General features: G+C 39.5%; 1 protein-coding gene across 1 annotated transcript in view; it reads left to right on the top strand.

The window, feature by feature from the left end:
- Positions 1-5850, top strand: part of DCDC2 (doublecortin domain containing 2) — a 145872-nt gene extending 140022 nt beyond the window's left edge. The window contains exon 10 of the mRNA XM_070360667.1: positions 49-5850. Within this exon, the coding sequence (XP_070216768.1) occupies positions 49-147 (99 nt within the window). The 3' untranslated portion in view covers positions 148-5850. The remainder of the gene's footprint in view (positions 1-48) is intronic.
- The last annotated feature ends 14110 nt before the right edge of the window (positions 5851-19960 follow it).

Below are 19960 nucleotides of genomic sequence, written 5' to 3'. Positions count from 1 at the left end.
CTGTAACTAAAGAGCTAAATACTTTATTTTCATCTATTTTTCCCTCAGGCTGACTTGGACCCTCAAAGACCACCAAAACCAGAAGTAAAAATCACTAGTCCACAAGAAAATGATGACAACGAACAAAACAAGGATAATTTGTCATAGCATGGATGATTTTTTAAAAGAGAGTATATTGAGTATAAGAAAAATGAAGGATTAAATACTTGAAGAAGAAGTATATAGCTATTGCTAAACATAATGTGGCAATGTGGTTGAATACTACCTACTGAAATTTAAAATTAGAGGCCTGACTAATGGGAAAGACTAGATAACTTTGAATAGCTACTAAAGGAGAGTGACTTCTTTTTATGAGCTGTGTTTTTAAAAGTCATGTAGAAAAATTAAGCGTAATAGAGGGGATTTTGCATGGGAAGACAGTTAGCCACTTGTCTTTGTAAAGATGAAAAAACACAGGACCACACCTGTTCTTGAGAAGTGAGATTATTGGATGGCAGCCGATGCTAAAGCACTTATCTAAGAGGGCATAGAATTAAAAAAAATGATAATAGGAAAGCATGTACTATTTTTTTTAAAGCAATAAACTCTTGAATAAACTCATTGCAACTTAGTTTCAGAGATAATTTGAAGATGGCAATAGACTGAAATGTTTCTGTGTCCTGTTGACATTCCTTTCTTTCTTCCTCCTTAGCCAAAATCCACCTTAAAAGAACTAAAAGGATAATGCAAGGTATTCATTTTGGAAGGAGGAAGTATTCACTCAATGTATTCCTCGATGATATTGTCATGCCCCTCCCTTAAGTACTGCAGATTTTAATCGTCTGGCTTTAATGACACACACTCAGGAAGGAATTACAGAAAGGAACACCTAATTATATCACTGAGCCTGTCTGGGTGGTTTACAGATTCTGGTATCCTATGGATTTTAGCTGATCCAGTCTACCATTACCAATAATACTCCTCTCTTCATATTATTATATTAGAAAACTCAATATTGGGTATTCCAAAGATTGAATTTTCTCCAAACAGTTTTTTTTTTAACAAAAAGAGCAAGGTTGTGTAGTAGGAAAAAAAACTTAGGCTATAAGATTTTGTCACACCTCAGTTTCTCTTGCTTTTTATGTTATTTTTTATTAGAACTGCCCTGTCATATTTTTTCCCTTAGGGGTATCAGCAAATACTTCTTTTCATGGTCACTTATATTTAGACTTTTAAGGAGATTCTTTTTCTATAATTTGAAGCTATAGGATAGAAATTGTTGAAAAAAGTTTAAAAAGTGTCATAATGAAACCAGTTCCTGATTACAGTTCTAGGGTTAATTAAATTAAAACAGATTGCCTCGTCAGGTATATGTGGGGAAAAAAGGTCACGTTAGTTTTGAATTTTTAAGAGATGATGTAGTTCTTCCTTAAATATAGAAATAATATGTTTTCTCATATTAAAGAATATTTTTTGTTAGTTATGTAGAAATTTGCAGTTTTAACTTCTTATGCTTTCATCAAATTCATTATTAATGATGATTTTGAAAGATTTACCCCCCCATCCAGGTTTCATAACCAATCATTTGGAATTAAAGTTATATAAAGCGCTCAATAATACTATAGAAAACTGATATATTTTTCTTAAAAGCTATTTTAATATTTTCCATAAATAGGAAGTATATGCAGTGACTATAACAGTATTGGAAAGAGATACTGATATACAGGTATATTAATTTAGGAGGATGAATTATAAATGGGGTACTATATTTCTAATATAAACTCTAGATTGTTCTTTCTACTAGTAGGTTTTTTTTCAAGTGAGACAGTATAAAGCTTTACAGGTGATAGGCAATCATCTTAATAACCTTTATTGCTAGGGCAATAGACTACTATGTTTTTTACTGTTAAATTCCTACACTATTACTGGGTCTGGAGTTAAAGATTTCAAATAGTTTATAAAAATAAAAGATTGCATATAAGAAATTATAAGTAATTATCAAGGTGATTCTTCTTTCTTTAATAAGGATTTTATCTGTCTCTTCCTTCTTCAATAAAGATATTGTCTTTCATTTTTTCCTGTTATTTGCTTCAACATTTTGGAGAAGGGAATGGCAACCCACTCCAGTATTCTTGCCTGGAGAATCCCATGGATAGAGGAGCCTGCCAGGCTACAGTCCATGGGGTTGCAAAGTAAGACATGACTGAACGACTAATACACACACACACACACACACACACCCACTTAACATTTAGGTTTGGAGGAACTTTTTAAGAGTCATCTTAGTGAAGCACAATGTCACTTTAAATGAAACACAACTTTTGGTATTTAAATATACTTAAGAAAGTGATAGGCTACAATAACTGTGGCAGAAAGTTTTAACATTGGGATATAATACTTTATGTGCATATTTCACCACCTATCTATAAGATATAATTGTGACCTAACTTGAGGAATGAACAATCACTAATGACTTTAAAACACTTTGCAAGCATATGTTACTAAGAAAAAAAAAAGAAAAAAAATGTTGTCTTACCAAAGAAGAATCATTAACAGATGATTTCTGTAAACGGTCATTTTGGAGATGACTTTAACACAAATGATGCAAATTAGTTCACCTCCCAAACGATAGTTTTCTTTTGGGAATGGTGGCCTCCGTGGAAGATTAGCTCCACAAATTGAAACTCACTGACTGGTTTGGAGACCATTTATGTGAGTGAGCAGAAGAGATCTTGGTTAGGCTTCAGGTATTGTTTTATAAAGGGTTCTATGAAAAACCGACGGAGCTTTTATGTGGTGACCAGTCATAGAATGTTTTGATCTGTTACTTCTTGTGATAGTTTTCAGTTTTAATTTTATTTTTCATAGTTTTAATCAAATGCTTTTCTTAAATTTAATTGCATTTAACACACTTGTCAATAATGGGTTTGTTAGTTGAAATGGAACACTGGGAGTTACACAGTAAGAGTAAGGAAGATTTTTCAGTTCAGTTCAGTTGCAGTCATGTCCGACTCTTTGCCACCCCATGGACTGCAGCACGCCAGGCTTCCCTGTCCATCACCAACTTACTCGAACTCATGTCCATCCAGTTGAACTAAAGTCATTTTTCATGCAAAGGACAGTTTATCTGGTTTAGCTTCCATTTAAATAGCATTTGAGCATCCATGGATTTCTCATATAAAACAAGATACTCTGGCCATGAGATAACTTTTTACTCATTATATTTCTCTATGATCATAGGATGACTTTTTATTTAAGACATTTTTGGAGGGGTGGTATTAGAAAGCCAGACTCATAGGAAGAGATTAATACCCTCTTGTGCCTTCCGTTTTATTCTGTGTTAATTCTTGTTGTCATCTGTAAACATAGACCCATATAAATATAAATATATATATATATGTGTGTATATACATATGACTTGGAGTCAGTTAGATCTCTCTGTAGGCTCACAACTGTGAAGCCATACTAATATGAACTTACGTTAACTCTTCTAGTTTACAGTTCATAAACCAACATCCCCAAAATTTCACTGAATACCCTATCTTCTACCCAAAGGATAAAGCAAATTCACCCAGTTAAAATTGTGACCACTGAACAACAGGAAGTCATCTTTATTTTGTTAACTGACTCTCCTAAAGGATCAGCTCTATCCTTTCATTTTTTGCTCAACAAGGAGCCAAGGCAAAAATTTAGAAAGCAGATTAATTGCTAAGCAGAAAGCTTCACATCTGAAGTGTTGCCAATCTGAACAGAAATAGACCGCATAGATACACATAGACACATACCAGACACTCACACAGATGCACTCACACACTTTAAATGTTGAAAAAGACTTCCTCAGGCACAGCGTTAGTAATGCAACAAGGCTCTTGAGAGAAGCAATGGATATAAACTGTTAGGAAAGGCTGAGAAATGATGCATATCATGGTGCTTTAAAAGTTGGTTCCCAAAGACTATAGGATATTTTAAATTCTTCTCAAAATAAAAATCTACCAGCGTTTTAATGGAAAATTCTAGGGAAGGGTGAGATATGTATCTATATAACCTTATTTTCTCAAATTAACTACAGTACAGTTCTTCAGTCATCAGTCTTAAGTACCAAAAACTTTAGGTGCAGAATATGTCCTGCCAACACAGGATCTGTGAAAAGTCATTACTGCTTGTTAATGTGTGTATGATTTCCGTGAACATCTGGAGAGGACTCTGGCATCAAGTAGCCAAGTTCACTACAAATAGAATAAAAGTCTGACTTATTAATCTATTAGTTTATCTAATTTTCAAATTTAGTGCAGAAGATTTTTAGGTTCCTTGTATGAGTGATACATCCTGAAATGGAACAGTTTTTTTTTTTTTTAAGGTTAGTCTGCTTTTCTGAGGTGACGAGCATGTACAGTTCTTCATTATTGAATATCATTTTTGTAAATAGTGTAAGATTTTTGCTTTTCAGAAAATATCCCGGTATTTGGATGGGTCTGATTTTGTTCTTACTACATGAAATTTGTATATTTCTTACCATGAAGTCTAAGTGACTTGGATGGAGAACAAATATGTGCCCCCACATGTTGATGAGGAAGAAAAATACTGTTTTTGAAGAGACATAATGTCCTGTAGGATATGGGGAATTAGAAAAGAATTTAAAAAATGTCTTGATAATAATAAAGCATTTATAAAATCAGGAGATGACTAATGCAGGTTCATTGACTTGAGCCAACAACGACTTAGCTTTAATCTATGAATGGGACCAAATGAGTTCTCTGTAGTTTCATCTGCTTAAACCATATATTTTAATTGAAGGTTTGAGTTATTGTCATAAATGTAATGGCATATGGGAAGAAGAAATGATAGTAGTCAATTTTAGAAGAAGATTGCAGAAAACCTATTTTTCTGCTTCAATATTTTTCCTTTGTCTTAAATCCTTAATATGTCCAAAGATAATGGGTGATTATTGAAGTTTTATGTAAAAATTAAGTTGAGCTCATCATTTTTGTATTATTTATGTTTAGAACTCCTCTTTGTAAGGAAAATTATTTATGTTTTGATCAAATTATGAGAATTTTAGGTTTTTATTTCTGTATCAGTGCTCACTCTAAAATATGTTTGCTGTATTTTTTCTCACTCTAAAATATAAGTTTGCTGTATTATTTTTAGCAAATCTGTGTTTTATATAATTAAAATGTGTTTGAATAGTTGTTTGTTTATAATGTTGTGTTGCTAATATTTCATGTATTAATTTGTATATGATATTTTTCACAAGCATAATAGTAACTTTTCATTTGAACCATGTGGAAATTCACCACAGTAAAAGATACTTCTGTTTCTATTTGGCATAGGTATTAAATCTCATTTGTAAAGAAATTTTTTTATAGCTTCATATACATGTTGTTTAGCTGATAAAGTTTTGAGGAATTTTTTTTAAAAATTGTTTTTTTCTTTTATGAAATGATATTAGAGAAACACAGGTTCAGAATTTTTGCTACGATAAATAAACACATCTTTAAAACAGGGAAAGTTACTCACATTTTTGTAGCTAGAGCTATAGGAATAAATTCACAGTTTTACAAAGAGATTGGTTAAAATTCTGCTTCGGTTTTCACTGCCTTCATTCTATTGAGTTAAAATTGTTTTTTTCCTTTCGTGCTTGAAAAACAAAAGCAATTAAGCATGTACGCATTTTGCCTTCTTGATACGTAATGACAACGTGTGTGATTCAGTTACCATAACTGAGAGCACATTAATGTACCTGTCAGCTGTCAATATGCAGTTGACCTCTCTGTATCTTTGTTATTTCAAGGGCAAACCTGGGCAATGGAGGAGACCTCTAGATTGCCAAAGTCATATCTCTTTAGACCATATGACTAATTGTCACTAGAAACTTCCCACAACCAACAAGGACTGTAGTCTCTACAAGGGATTGTAAAATGGTTAGCATGCATTGGCTATAAAATTCTTATTTATGAAAATAAATATACAGCTTTCCTGCAGGTTTCTAAGTATTTTTTTTTCCCCTCGGAATGGAACTGTAATCTATTAGATCGTTGTCCAGGTCTCTCAAATGCCCTCACAAACTCCATCTTTCATTAACAAGACAAGTAATTCGGATATGGCCTACACTTCTGTTTCCATTTATTATGGGTTTAGTAATAACAAAAATGATTTTGAATTGCAAAAAAAAAAATACACTTCAAGTTTAAAATTCAATGAGACACTCCTCTTGGTTTCATTGTATTTGTTCTTTTTGGATGCAGAGAACTCTGGTGACTGTCCTGACCTTCTCCTGACTCTGGTTGCTAATATTCTGACTTCTCTTCCTTCTCAAAATTTCTCGGAGCAACCTGTGGGACACAGTTCCCACCCTTAGCTCACTCAAGGACCAAGGGCCTGGAGAACCCCGGGGAGAAGGCTTTGATCCGACTCACACTGCACTCTCTGCCACGAGGACCACTGTCAGGCTGACCTTTGACCAAGTGGCTCTCTAACTGCACTCTGGGTCTCACCCTAACTGTCCCCCCTACCCAGGTTCTCACGGTATCCGGTGCAGCACTAACAGTCTCTAATGGCTGTGGGCCAGCCCCGCCCCTATTGCACTAATACCATTGATTGAACATGCTATTTTCCCCTCATTAATTTGTAGTGGGATCTACCCCAAGTTCTCACGTGTTTTAGGGATGTTCTTGGCCCAAGACTGGAGGACTGTCCTGCTATGGACTAAGTTACATCCCTCCAGATTTGCAGATTGAAGCCTCCAACCCACAATGTGACTGTATTTGGAGAGAGGGCCTTTATAGAGGCAGTTGGGGTTAGATGAGGTCATAAGGGTGGGGTTTTGTTTTATAAGTCTGTCCTTATAAGAAGAGGAAGAGGCTCTGGAAGAGCTTACTCTCTTTCTGTGGAGAAGGAAATGGCAACCCACTCCAGTAATCTTGCCTGGAGAACCCCATGGAGCCTGGCAGGCTACAGTTTATGGGGTCACAAGAAGTCGGATACGACTGAGCAACTGACCACACACACACACACACACACACACACTTTCTGGACACATGCAGAGGAAAGGCTCTGTGAGAACACAGCAGGAAGGTCACCATCTACCAGCCAAGAGGAGAGGCCTCACTAGAGACGAAATCTACCAGACTGTGGAATTTGAGCTCTGGAACTATAAAAAAATAATTTTTATTTAAGCCACTCAGTCTGTGATATTTTGTTATGGAGGCTGAGCAGGCCAAGACACATCCCTTCTCTTTGTTGAGTCCTAAATTATGTAATAGGATTTTTTTGGTGGGGGAGTCAGTGAATATACAAAAGAAGGTACTAATTTAGAAGGGTTTTTTTTGACAAATTCTGTTTATTTTATACTCAAGATAACGTGAAGTTTTTGTCTTCCGCTAATGAGTGCCCTTCCTTAGAAGGGTATTAGATTAGAGGCTGTGACTATAGAGAAGAGGATCCAAAGGGAGCCGTGTGGGGTCAGGCTCCTCAGATTTAATCTGATGCTGCTTCTTCACCAGTGTGGTAATTATTATTTTATTTTATCTCAGGATGGCTGACAGTAGTGAGATGCAATGGAAAACATGTCTTATATAAAGTATCGAAAGGCAGGGTTTTTGTCTAATGAAAAATTAGAAAATAAGCAAGCCCAAAATATTTATGACAGTATTCAATATAAAAGGGCATGTGCTGCTCCATGTTTTATACCTTCCCTCTTTTAGAACTGTTAGATGTGATCTCTTGGGATGGGAATGACCAAGCCTGCAGGTATCCAGCTCTCCTTGTGAAGCGTATCTAGTTCTTGTATTCATAGGTGCAGGAAACATTGTTCATGATGGCCCGTACAGGGTGCTAAGTCACCTAGGTCGTGTCTTGTGACCCCATGGACTGTAGCCCACCAAACTCCTCTGTCCATGGGATTCTCCAGGCAAGAATACTGGAGTGGGGTGCCATTTCCTTCTCCAGGGGATCTTCGCAACCCAGGGATCAAACCTGCGTCTCTTTTGTTTCCTGCATTGGCAGGCAGATTCTTTACCACTAGGGCCACCTGGGAAGCCCAAGAGGGCAACCGTACAGGGTGGTTTTTCCATAGATTCTCTGGTCTGATGGTCTGCTTCCATTCTGTTTTATTGGGCTCCCCATGCCAAAACTTCACTTTTTAAATTACTGACTGTAGCTTTATAAAAAGAAGTGATGTCTGATTGAGTGATTCTGCCTACTCCATTCAAGAATATCTTGGTCCTTATAGAATCAACTTGTCAGGTTCTGTGAAAAACCCTGTTGAGATTTTGATTTGAACTGCATAGCTCTTTATAACATTGAGGTATCCTATCTATAATTTTAAACATCCATTTACCTAAGTATTTAAAAAATTCCTTCCAAACATTTGTAAAGGTCTTAAACATCTTTTAATATGTTTACCCCCAGTCATCTTATTTATTGTTGTTACTTAGTCACTAAATCGTGTCTGACTCTTTGTGACCCCATGGACTGTAGCCCACCAGGTTCCTCTGTCCATAGAATTTCCCAGGCTAGAATACTGGAGTGGGTTGCTGTTTCCTTTTCCAGGGGATCTTCCTGACCCAAAGATTGAACCTCACATCTCCTGCATTGACAGGCAGATTCTTTACCACGGAGGCACCAGGGAAGCCGTCTTACAGTTATCTTACAGTTCTGTGGCTATTTTGAATGGAATAACTTAAACGATTATTTTCCAGTTTTTAAAAATTAATGGTATCTAGAGACGTCACTGATTTCTGTGTATTGATTTTGTATTCAGCACCATGCTGAACTTTCTTATTAGAGGTGGTTTGTTAGTTTCTGCAGGACTTTTATGAAGATTACAATACTACCTGCAATAGTAACATTTGTTTTCTTCTGTTACAGTCTTAAACATCATCTTTTTCTTACTTTATTCAACTAGCTAGAACCTCTAGCATTTCTTCAATGGAAGCAGCAATAGTAGTTAATTTTGTCTTCTCCTGATGTTAAGGGAATTCTTCTAGTATTTGCTTAATATTTGCTTATTTTTTAGTAGATACCTTATATCAAGGTAAATTTCTCTTTAACTCCTAGTTTTCTAAGAGGTGTTTTATTTGAAAACTGAAAGAATGAACTATGAATGAATTTTATAAGACTCTGCATCCTTTAAGATTTTCATTATTTTTCTTCTTTAGTTTGTTAAATGTTATGAACTTCATTAATTACCCCCTAATAAGCCATTCTTACATTCTTAGGACAAACAGTAATAATTGGTAGTATGTAGAATTCATTTTTACATGTTGTTGAACTTGTTTTGTTAATATTTAGAGCTTTTATATCTGTGTTTATAAATGGAAGTGATCTATTTTTATTGTTTCTTATTTGACCTCTTCCTGGTTTTAGTATTATTATAGTTGTTCATAAAATGAGGAAGAAAGCTTTTCCTCCATTTCTACTCACTGAAGCAATTGTAGGTATGGGTGATATCTTTCTTGAGGATTTGATTACCTGTAAAACCTTTCAGCCTGGGGTTGTGTTTGTATGTTTGAAGTAGTTTTTTAAAAAACTCAATTTCTTTTAAGGTTATATGTCTATTCAGGTCTTCTGTTTATTGAATCAAATTGGCAATTTATATTTATCTAGAAAGTTGTTCATTTCTTTCATGTTTTCAACTTTATTTGCCAAAACTATTTATAGTATTATTTTAGAACTTTTAAAACAACTTGTGTAAATCTAGTCATATTCTCTGTTTTTTCATTTCTAATATGGTTTATATGTGCTTTTCTCTTTTTTTGTTCAATAATACTGGTTATTTCTTTTTATTCATGTTTTTAAAATATAGAATTTTTGATCCTCTGCACTATTTTTCTATTTCATTATTGCTCTCTTTTCTTATCACTAATATTTCTTTCCTTCTACTTTCTCTGTGTTTTCTGTAACTCAAGTTGAATGCCTTTCTAATATATTTTGGCTTTATTCATTTCTAACATATGTTTTTGAGGCTATAAATGAACCAGTATGTATCACATTAGCTATAACTACAAGTTTTGATAGAGAATCCTTTTTTTGTTGTTGCTGTTGTTATTTGGCTTTAAATAGTTTTTTTTTTTTTTGTAATTTTCTCTGTTTCTTCATTGACTTATGGGTAACCGGGTATGTATAGGAGACATTGGTGCCCCATCCAGACCCCATTTTCCTTGCCAAGGCACCTGTCCACCAAATGCTATGAGGGCTGACTTTGCAGAGAATTCCCCTCAGCCAAACAGAAGCTGCCTTTTCCAGGAGGTTATATTCTCCTCCTGGCGACTTATGGTCAATGACTGACTGACATGGGTGGAAAAGATGGCCACCCTCTCTCTCAAGGTGGCACTAACTCTGTGGTGCCATCTGTACTCAGAACTCCCTGTGGAATCAGCCTACTTTTTAGCTGAGATAAATCTTTGCTCTCCTTTCCTCTCTGCCCTCGCCTGTTTTCACCATTCATCTTATTCTAAGAAACTTCCCTCAACAAAGCATATGAAAATCTCCATCTTGGGTTCTGCACCTAGGGGGGCATAACCTAAGACAAAGAACTCAAAGCCTAGGCAAGTGCCCTGGGGCATTGTCAGGTCCTCGGTGGGGAAGAACGAGGACCCCAGGAGTTGGTACAGAACCATCTTTGGATTCTTTACTTCATGTGAGACACAGATGCCATGGGTGGACACATATGGCCTTGGCTCTTGGTGTGCTGCTGAGCCGGAATACCTCATCCACGGAGGACCTGGATGACCAGGGCTTGTCCTCCGTCTGCTGCCTCTTCTACTCCCTTCTTCTGGGTCACTTCAACTGTCCCTAGAGCTTAAACACGGCTTCAGCACCAAGCAGATCTGGTGTGAATTTTGTCTTTGAACACTTAGGGAGCCTGGTGGGCTGCTGTCTGTGGGGTCGCACAGAGTCGGACACGACTGAAGCTACTTAGCAGCAGCAGCAACAACTTACTATGTGACAACACTTACTATGTGAACGCTTACTAGACAACGTTTTCAACTTCTGTGAGCCTGTTTGCTTATCTACGTAAAAGAGAAAAGAATAGCAGCTACCTTGTTGACCTGGGAGGCCATACGGAAAGAGCGCACGTACAGTAGTCAGCAGAGAGTAACCATTCCACAGCTGTTAGATATTAGGATTATTAGCTTTCTAACTTGGATTTTGGCTGCTGCTTTTGAAACTCCTGCCAACTTTCCCTGGCTTCTTACTACATCTTTACTATCTGTCTTTGAGCCAGAATTGATTTCTCTATTGGTACTTTTCCATTATTGACAAAAATACTTTCCAAAGCTCATATTTTCAGTCTTGCTGTACATAGATTAGCTTGGATCAGCTAGGTTCACAACTTTTGACTATTACTAAAGTTGCTGATTAACTTTCAGGATGTTTTATCTTGAGATGGCATGGACGGTGGTGCTAGTGTGTATCTGTATGCATGAGAGTGGGGTGGATCAAACTGCTTGGCATTAATTTTGGGAAGATTTACATTGATTACGCTTCCCTGGTGGCTTGGTGGTAAAGAACTCACCTGCAATACAGGAGACGAAGTTTCGATGCCTGGGTGGGGAAGATCCCCTGGAGAAGGAAATGGCAACCCACTCTAGTATTCTTGCCTGGGAAATCCCACGGACAGAGGAGCCTTGGTGGGCTACAGTCCATGGTATCGTAAAAGAGTTGTATAAGACTTAGTCACTAAACAACAACAATAACAACAGTGATAACACAAGCTGTTTATATGTAAAATTCAGAGGTTTCGTCTTTGTATTTACCTTAGAGCCTTAGTTGGGGCTTCCCTTGTGGCTCAGCTGGTAAAGAATCTGCCTGCAATGTGGGAGACCTGGGTTTGATCCCTGGGTTGGGAAGATCCCCTGCAGAAGGAAAAGGCTATCCCCTCCAATATTCTGGCCTGGAGAATTCCATGGGCTGTATAGTCCATGGGGTCACTAAGAGTCAGATATGACTGAGCAACTTTCACTCACTCTCTCACTAGAGCCTTAGTTAATTCCAACTCATGAGCCCAAGTGAAATAACCACAGGATGCATATTGGAAACTTTCTGTTACATGAATGTGGTTATCTGTGAAATGACCAGAGTGGTAGACTTCCTATGAAACACTAGTGAGTAACTAGATACTGGTATGGATATCACATTAGTGTGACATTTTAAAACTTATCATCTTCATCATTAATGAAATGTTTATTTATCCTTGCATACTTAGTCTTTCAGTCATGTCTGACTCTTTGTGACCCTATGGACTGTAGACCGCCAGACTCCTTTGTTCATGGGGTTTTCCAAGCGAGAATACTGGAGTAGGTTGCCATTTCCTTCTCCAGGGGATCTTCCCAACCCAGGGATTGAACCCACATCTCCTGTGTTTCCTGCATTACAGGTAGATTCTTTACCTGTTCAGCCATAGATGTTTAGTATATACAAATACAGATATAGATGTAAATTATGGTGTTGCTTAAGGAGTTTTGTTTTAATTGTGCAAGGGTTAATCACAGGGATAATACTTTAAATGAAACATTGATCAACAAAATACAAGGAAACTATTAGAGCCTAAAAATAATGGCAAGCATGGGCAGTTGGGGCAAATTATGAACAAGGAGATCCAACCAGTCCATTCTGAAGGAGATCAGCCCTGGGATTTCTTTGGAAGGAATGATGCTAAAGCTGAAACTCCAGTACTTTGGCCACCTCATGTGAAGAGTTGACTCATTGGAAAAGACTCTGATGCTGGGAGGGATTGGGGGCGGGAGGAGAAGGGGACGACACAGGATGAGGTGGCTGGATGGCATCACTGACTCGATGGATGTGAGTCTGAGTGAACTCCGGGAGTTGGTGATGGACAGGGAGGCCTGGCGTGCTGCGATTCATGAGGTCGCAAAGAGTCGGACACGACTGAGTGACTGATCTAAGCTGATCTGATCTGATGAACAGGAAGGTACAAAAAGGTAAAAAACTTTGGGTTCTGTGCATGATCCTTGTACACAGCACCACCAAATGGGTGGGCAGACCATCTAAGCCATCCCTCCAGCCTGACCCTCCAATCTGCCCTTATCGGCATTCCATTGAAGGGACCAGCCCTCCCTCCTTACTTGTTTTTGCTCTGTTGTGCTGTGGCAGGAGTCCAGATAAAGCCTTGCCTGAATTCATCTGGCCTGTTACCAATTTCTAGTGATTAAAGTGTCCAAAGACCCTAAATAGGTAACACCTGCATTTATAGCACTGTGCCTCCAGGCTCCATCCTAGCCTCTCTGCTCCTATACATATAAGTGACCCCAACACAATGAGGGCATCACCAGGGGCCCACATACTTTCCAACTGCAGCATCAGATCCTTCTCTGGATTTCTGAAAGGCAATCTCCAGTTAGAAATTAAAACATAACCATGATGACGAGTTGGGCGATTCAGGTGAAGTGGAACTTTGCCCTTCATTTCTAGGAGTGAAACTTTTAAGTCCACTGAGATTATTTCAAGGTCCATGTTCATTATATCCATTTTCTGAAGAAAATGTCTTAGCAAAAGTGTCTGGTTACTTCTGCCACGGAAATTGCTTTCCTCTCCTTGGCTGGAGACCATCGTCCTCTAACTAATTTCCTGTTTAGTGTTCAATATTTGAAAGCAGGAAATTGTCATAATAAATAGGAAGCTAGAGACAATGGTGGAAATGCATTCAGAAATTTGGTTGCTAGGGAAATCATTTTTGCCTACTTTAGTTTATTAAAAACCCAGACCTTTTTTTGGCATTTTTCTCCCCTCTTTCTTATCCTCATCAATACCCATTATCCAAAGAAGCTTATTAAATATCTATATCTCCTTGGCCCTATGAGTGGGCGATTGGACCCCTGCCCACCAGCAGCTTGTAACAATAACAACTGCAACAAAACTGCAACAACAAACCTGATAGTATTAAAACCTGATACTTAACTTTGATAAACAGTCTTTCTAAGCACCTTTAATTGGTTTTTCAAAAATTTAATACAACAGCCATATGAGGAAGGTACTATTATGACTTCTACGCCATTGTCAAAGTGTGAGAGACATGAATTAAATAATTTGCTAAAAGTCACACAACTAGTAAAAAAAAGGGTCTGGATTCTTCCCCTCTCAGCTCACCTTATTAACCACTAAGTTTTACTGCTTCTAAAATCACTGCAGATGGTGACCGCAGCCATGAAATTAGAAAACATTTGTTCCTTGGAAGAAAAGTTATGACCAACCTAGACAGCATATTGAAAAGCAGAGACATTATTTTGCCAACAAAAGTCTGTCTAGTCAAAGCTATGGTTTTTCCAGTAGTCATGTATGGATGTGAGAGTTGGACTATAAAGAAAGCTGAGTGCCAAAGAATTGATGCTTTTGAACTGTGGTGTTGGAGGAGACTCTTGAGAGTCCCTTGGACTGCAAGGAGATCCAGCCAGTCCATCAAAGGAAATCAGCCCCGAATATTCATTGGAAGGACTGATGCTGAAGCTGAAACTCCAATATTTTGGCCACCTGATGCAAAGAACTGACTTATTGGAAAAGACCCTGATTCTGGGAAAGACTGAAGGTGGGAGAAGGGGACAACAGAGGATGAGATGGTTGGATGGCATCACCAATTCAATGGACATGAGTTTGAGTAAACTCTGGGAGACAGTGATGGACAGGGAGGCCTGGTGTGCTATAGTCCATGGGGTCACAAAAAGTTGGACATGACTTAAGCGACTGAACTGAACTGAATCTAACCAGAGAACACTAGAAAGAACAGAGAGGAAGCATACCTTGACAAACAAGGCAAATGCAGATTTATTATTGCCCATTAGAGTTAAGGACAATTTTCAGGTTGGGAAGTGAAGTGAAGTGAAATTTGTTCAGTCGTTTCTGACTCTTTGCGACCCCAGGGACTATACAGTCTGTGGAATTCTCCAGAATAACTGGAGTGGGTAGCCGTTCCCTTCTCCAGGGGATCTTACCAACCCAGGGATCAAACCCAGGTCTCCTGCATTGCAGGCAGATTCTTTACCAGCTGAGCCACAAGGGAAGCCCTGGTGGGGATGGGGGCGAGAAAGAAATTTGGGGAATTGTATATCGAAGAGAATTTCTGCTGCCTTCAAAAACAAAATAACAGGAGACATCTGCAACTTGATTGAAGAGATAGGGTGAGGCAGATAGGGAAGCAGCTGAGGTCGTTTTAGAACTGGATACAGTCTGATGGGCTAAATGCAGAGGGGGGTGAATTAGCTTGAGTTTAATGGGCTCAGACGGTCTTCAGGAAGCAAGGTCAGCACATGCCAGGAACCCAATCTCCTTGGCACTGGATTCCTCAAACACCAGCAACACCCCATAGCAAGGAGAAGCAGGAGAAGGTTCTAGCCTAACGGCCTCACCTTGACACATCCACAGCCTTCTGCCATCACTAGAGGCAGGTGAGTTTTAATAAAGCTCCACGCTTGCTTAAACTTTTGATCCTCCTGTTGGAGTAACATGGTCTAGAGACGCAAATGCCAGCCTCAGAAGTCAACACGGTCAGATTCTATTCTTGATCTTTACCGGGAGAAGTGGCTGGCTGGAAAGAGCAGTCATTCTGAGCAGCTGAAAAGAACTAACAAGACATTTTAATGAGTTAATAAATCTTTCTCACTGAACTACATGGAAAGACATGAAACATTTCATGTTAGCTCCTCACCAGCCTTAATTAAACTTGATGTTGAAAAGGTCAGTGCCCTGTCTGGCACATTCCAAATCACTTCAGTTGGACAGAAGGGGTGACTGGAGAGGTGTCTGCAAATGTGTGGAGAGGAGCCTTCTGCCTTCCCTTGGAGCCTTCAATGGGGCATTTTAAATGAGCCACACCCCATGAATAACAGCTAGCTTTTATGAAGTGCTAGCTCTGCAGAGAAGGCAATGGCACCCCACTCCAGTACTCTTACCTGGAAAATCCCATGGATGGAGGAGCCTGGTAGGCTGCAGTCCATGGGGTCGCGAAGAGTCGGACACAACTGAGTGACTTTACTTTCACTGTTCACTTTCATGCATTGGAGAAGGAAATGGCAACCCACTCTAGTGTTCTTACCTGGAGAATCCCAGGGACAGAGGAGCCTGGTGGGCTGCCGTCTATGGGGTCGCACAGAGCTGGACACGACTGAAGCGACTTAGCAGCAGCAGTGGCTATGTGTAAGTCACTGTTCTGAGTCACTTTAGCTGTGTTAACTCATTTAATCCTCAACAACAACATTTGTAGATGCATGCTCTTGTCATTCTTGATAGTAGAGGGAACCAAGGCATGGAGATTTGTAGTAATTTGGCTAGAGTTCTATAGTCTATGCAGTGATGAGGTCTGACTCCAGAGCCTGTGTCCAGAACCTGTAGGCTCCCATGCACCCTCAGTTAGCGTTGGGCTTTACTCACACAGTTAAAGAGGCACAAGCCTCCCATGGGTTTCAAGGCTCTGATACCTTTGGGAGTTCCAGCAAATGCTCTTTCAGACAGAGCAAAGCATGCAAGGTGCTCAGGTGCTGCTGGGGATTCATGATTCTTACCAGTGCCATCTGGAGGGGTAGAGGTCACCAGGAGGTCAGATTGGAGAGAATTTTTTTTTTTTTTGGAGCTAAAACACCTGGCTTCAGCAAACTTTTATTGAGTTTCTAAAGGGAACCAGATATTGTGCTAGATATTGGAGAGAAATACAAGACAAAGTGTTGACCTCAAGGAGCTCACAGATTTGCAGATTTGCCCTTTACCAAATTTCTGGGAAAACTGAAATAGCAATCTGGATGGATTTTTAAAATAAACTTAGTGCTTGAGTTCAGAGGGAGTCTTGCCTTGCACAGGTTTAGATTGAATTCCATGTAGTGGTAACGTATGTATATAATGTTTCCTGCCCATTTTTTTTTTTAATGCTCTATAGAAGTGTAGAGCTCTGTGATGAACGCCGTGTTTAATCTGGGACATTTTGAACAGAGATGAGATGCACCTACTTTCTCATCCTTTTTAGAAGAATCTGTCCACAAGGAGGGAGATCTTTGAGTCACTGTGCGTTCTTGTGTGCTAAGTTGCTTTAGTCTTGTCCAACTCTCTGCAACCCCTACCTGGGAGTAAATGCTAGTTTGATCACTTTCTGTCTGCCTGTTCTTGGGTGAATTACTTCATCTCTCTGAGCCTAGATTTTCTTATCTGTAAAATAGAGGAAGTAATAGTAGACAGCCTTAACATTCTTTCAAGAATAGATTAAATAAAATGCAAAAATGCGTAAGAATGTTGTCACCTTGCAACATTTTTGCAATGTGCAAGAACTGCACAGACAAAGTTCTGCTTTCTGTTTCTCTGCAACAGAGAAAGCTCTTAATATAAGCTTTGTTTATTTTCTGGGCATTGTTTCATTTCTTAGTCCCATGGCATCATGCAGGACTCTGAAAGTGTTGCTGTTTAGTCGCTAAGTCATGTCCATTTCTTTATGACCCCATGGACTGGGGCCTGCCAGGCTCCTCTGTCCATGGAATTATCCAGGCAAGAATACTGGAGTGGGTTGCCACTTCCTTCTTCAGGGTATCTTCCCGACACAGGGTCAAACCCGTGTCTCCTGCATTGGCAGGCAGATTCTTTACCACTGAGCCACCTGGGAAGCTTCACTCTGGAAGAGACTGTTTTAACAAAACAAACATAATCGATTCTTTCTTCTTTTACCCCTCCCCTGGAGCAGATGGTAGATTTATCCAGGGGCATGACAAGCTCAGAATTTCTTACTGGCATTTTTCATTTCTCAGAAGGCAGAGCAAGTGGCAAGGTGGCAAGTCCTCTGGACTAGACTCTGAGGTTGGTGATGTGCCGGAGACAGCAGACTGAGAGGAAGCCAGAGTCCCCCAGCACTGGGGCACCGGTCATCTCCTCCATCAGGTCCCTACTCACTTCTGATTGACTCTCAACTGCTTTCCCCACAGTGGCTGCTCTAAATTGTCCTCTAGGATCCTCAAGCTGCTCTTGCCTCTTCTGGCCTGATCTTTGTTTTCTGTAGGAAACCTGAACCACTGCTTACTCTCATCATCCAGTACAGCCTGCTGCACAACTCTAGGGGGCGTTGTTCATGTTGGAGGTTGGGGGCATGCAGATGGGTGGCCTTGGCATCCCAGACGCTCTGTGCAGAGCATGTGGGCTGTTTCATGTAGAATACAGTTCTTTTCTCTTTCCTTAGTTCACGGCCCCCTACCCCCAACACAAAAAGAACAAATTCCTCCTTAGGCCAGGATCACTCTAGTTAACTTCTTATATTTCAAGATACAGATTAAATATCATTACATCAGTGAGGCATTCCCACAACCTTAATTTAGGAAAAATCCTTTTGTTTAAACAATATATATCCCTTGATACTCCTTTTTTGTAACATCTAACACAACAGTGATTTGCTTACAGTCTATACAAAGGCCACAGTGGCAGGAATAGAGGCTATCTTGTCTTCATTATGTGAGTCAATAGAGTCTGACCTTACCCCTGGCCTCCCCCAATCTTTCTCAGAGGCAACCGCTTTTAATGTATCCTGTTTGAAATTATTCTAGTGGCTTCTTCCATGACCCTAAATAGTGTACTTATTTATAGCATCTTGATTGAAGGCAGGAGGAGAAGGGGACGACAGAGGATGAGATGGTTGGATGGCATCATCGACTTGATGGACATGGGTTTGGGTGGACTCCAGGAGTTGGTGATGGACAGGGAGGCCTGGCATGCTGCGGTTCATGGGGTCGCAAAGAGTTGGACACGACTGAGAAACTGAACTAACTGATTTATTAACTGATACATTAATGATTGATTTCCTATAATGAAAGATGAGGGCTTAATTTACTTTCTCTACATCTCATTTTATTTCATCTCTTCTTTCCAGTGTTATGTTTCATTTTTAGTAGCTTTATAATCTCTAATTTGCAGAAGGAAATGGTGACCCACTCCAGTATTCTTGCCTGGAGAATCCCCTGGACAGAGGAACCTGGCGGGCTACAGTTCATCGGGTCACAAGAGTCGGACACGACTGAGCGACTAAACCACCACCACCATATACTCTTTCAGGGTGCTGGCTTTTCCTCAGGTGTCTGATGATTCTGATTTTACTTTCATGTTTAAGGATGAAGATCTGATTGTTTATTCAGGACTGCAGGAGACAACTTAACTTGCTCATGACTAGGCAGGTCTATCTTTTCCATCTGTCTCTCCCAGGATTGGAAAGTATAACTGGAAACTCTGCGTCCAAGAGCAGGGTTGGTTGGCTGGAGAATTTTGCTTTTACAAGCAAAAGTAATGTAATACTTTTGTACTAAAGTAATGTAGTAATTGGAGAAGGAAATGGCAACCCACTCCAGTGTTCTTGCCTGGAGAATCCCAGGGACAGGGGAGCCTGGTGGGCTGCTATGGGGTCACATGCTGTCTATGGGGTCACACGACTAAAGTGACTTAGCAGCTTAGCAGCAATGTAGTAATAACCAGCTTTGATCCTCGGGTTGGGAAGATCCCCTGGAGAAGGAAATGGCAACCCACTCCAGTATTCCTGCCTAGGAAATCCCATGGACAGAAAAGCCTGATGGGCTAAGTCCATGGGGTCACAAAGAGTTGGACATGACTGAGCAACTAAGCAACGACAACAACAAATGGCCAGCTAACCCTTAGACCAAGCTCCCAGCAACCCAAATGTTAGATCAAGGAGAGTTCTACTCATAGGTACCCAAGCCTATGCCATCAGTTTTTAGTCCTCTCCAAAAATCCATTTTCACCTCTGTACACACACACATACAGACACATTAGATATGCAAAAACTTTAGTGCCCCTATTAATCATCTCTTTTTCTGTAGGGCCAGCACAATGCTTGGCTCTAAGTAAAACTGCAGTAATTGTTTTAAATGACCATATAATAGCACATAGCTTTTTATATATTCACTTCGGAGGGTTCACCACTCATTAAGACACACTCCCTGTACCCAAGCAGCTAATAGTCTCGCTTCTAATGGAAGAAGCAGATATGTAAACA

The sequence above is a fragment of the Bos mutus genome, chromosome 23, assembly GCF_027580195.1.
Source record: "Bos mutus isolate GX-2022 chromosome 23, NWIPB_WYAK_1.1, whole genome shotgun sequence".
Taxonomy (NCBI): domain Eukaryota; kingdom Metazoa; phylum Chordata; class Mammalia; order Artiodactyla; family Bovidae; genus Bos; species Bos mutus.
Note: the sequence above shows the minus strand (reverse complement) of the source record. Positions and strands in the feature narration are given on the sequence as shown.